General features: G+C 34.8%; 1 protein-coding gene across 1 annotated transcript in view; it reads right to left on the reverse strand.

Annotated features, from left to right (window-relative positions):
• Window positions 1–31: 31 nt before the first annotated feature.
• The window catches only part of LOC107579516 (endothelial PAS domain-containing protein 1-like), a gene marked incomplete at both ends in the record, with an annotated part of 2449 nt that continues 1417 nt past the window's right edge, over window positions 32–1063 (reverse strand). Inside the window, 3 exons of the mRNA XM_016265343.1 lie at window positions 32–164; window positions 636–709; window positions 801–995. Of these exons, the coding sequence (XP_016120829.1) occupies window positions 32–164; window positions 636–709; window positions 801–995 (402 nt within the window). The remainder of the gene's footprint in view (window positions 165–635; window positions 710–800; window positions 996–1063) is intronic.

Below are 1063 nucleotides of genomic sequence, written 5' to 3' on the forward strand. Positions count from 1 at the left end.
TGCAACTGAGGATCCAGTTTTTGATGTGGACTATTGAATGATAGTTCACACATGTTTAGTTCGGTGCTGTCGTCTGTCTCCTCTAAAATGGGATTTAGCAGGAAGTCCTCTCCGTGCATTGGAATGTATGGAGCCAGACTGTCCAAGTCTAACTCGCACAGATCCTACAGTAAAGCACAGCACACAGGAAGGTTGTTCACAACCACGTATACTAAAATTCACAAATTTGGGGCCAGTAAGTGTTACTGACTGACTGTTTTAAAAATTGATAATAATAAATGTTTCTTGAGCACTAAATCAGCATATTAGAATGATTTCTGAAGGATAATGTGACACTAAAGACTGAAGTAATGGCTGCTCAACATCAAATGAATAAATGACATTTTATGTATAAAATTATATAAAATATATTAAAAAAGAAAAGTTATTTTAAATGCTAATATTTTACAATATTGCTGTATTTTTGATCAAATAAAAAAAAAGCCTTTTTGCAACATCTTATGACCCCACATTTTTGAAGTGTAGTGTAAATATGTTTGGTTTATGAGTACAGTAATAATTCAGTCCCATGGTATATATCGTAGTACTATGGCATAAACATCTGATACCACAGTAAATTTCGAAAGGGTACTCACACAATTGAAATTGCAGCACTCTTCTGTGTTATGTGTGATCTCTGTACAGTCCTGAACTTCCTGTATGTCACCCTCTGAGCAAAAACAGAATTCATTATCATGATAAACTTAGTTTTTAATATTTGAAACATCATTCCCTGTGATATTTTCACATGTTAATTTTACCTCTTTGGTTTAGAGGTGTTGTAGGAATATTGTGCTCATTTGATTTGGTTTTCAGGCTGCTATTGTCTTGCTGGGCTGCAGTCAGTGGAAAAGGGGCAGGCTGGGATTCACATGGTTTCAGAAGTTGTTCTGTCTGCTTCAGCAAATATGACAAATCGGAGTGCTCCACTCCACTACAAAGGTACAAAGTGAAAATTTTAAATTAAAGAAAAAATAAATAAATAACAATAAACCTTCCTGGGAATTTAACCTATGACCTTGGC

The sequence above is a fragment of the Sinocyclocheilus grahami genome, unplaced genomic scaffold, assembly GCF_001515645.1.
Source record: "Sinocyclocheilus grahami isolate Dianchi unplaced genomic scaffold, SAMN03320097.WGS_v1.1 scaffold17871.1, whole genome shotgun sequence".
Taxonomy (NCBI): Eukaryota; Metazoa; Chordata; class Actinopteri; order Cypriniformes; family Cyprinidae; genus Sinocyclocheilus; species Sinocyclocheilus grahami.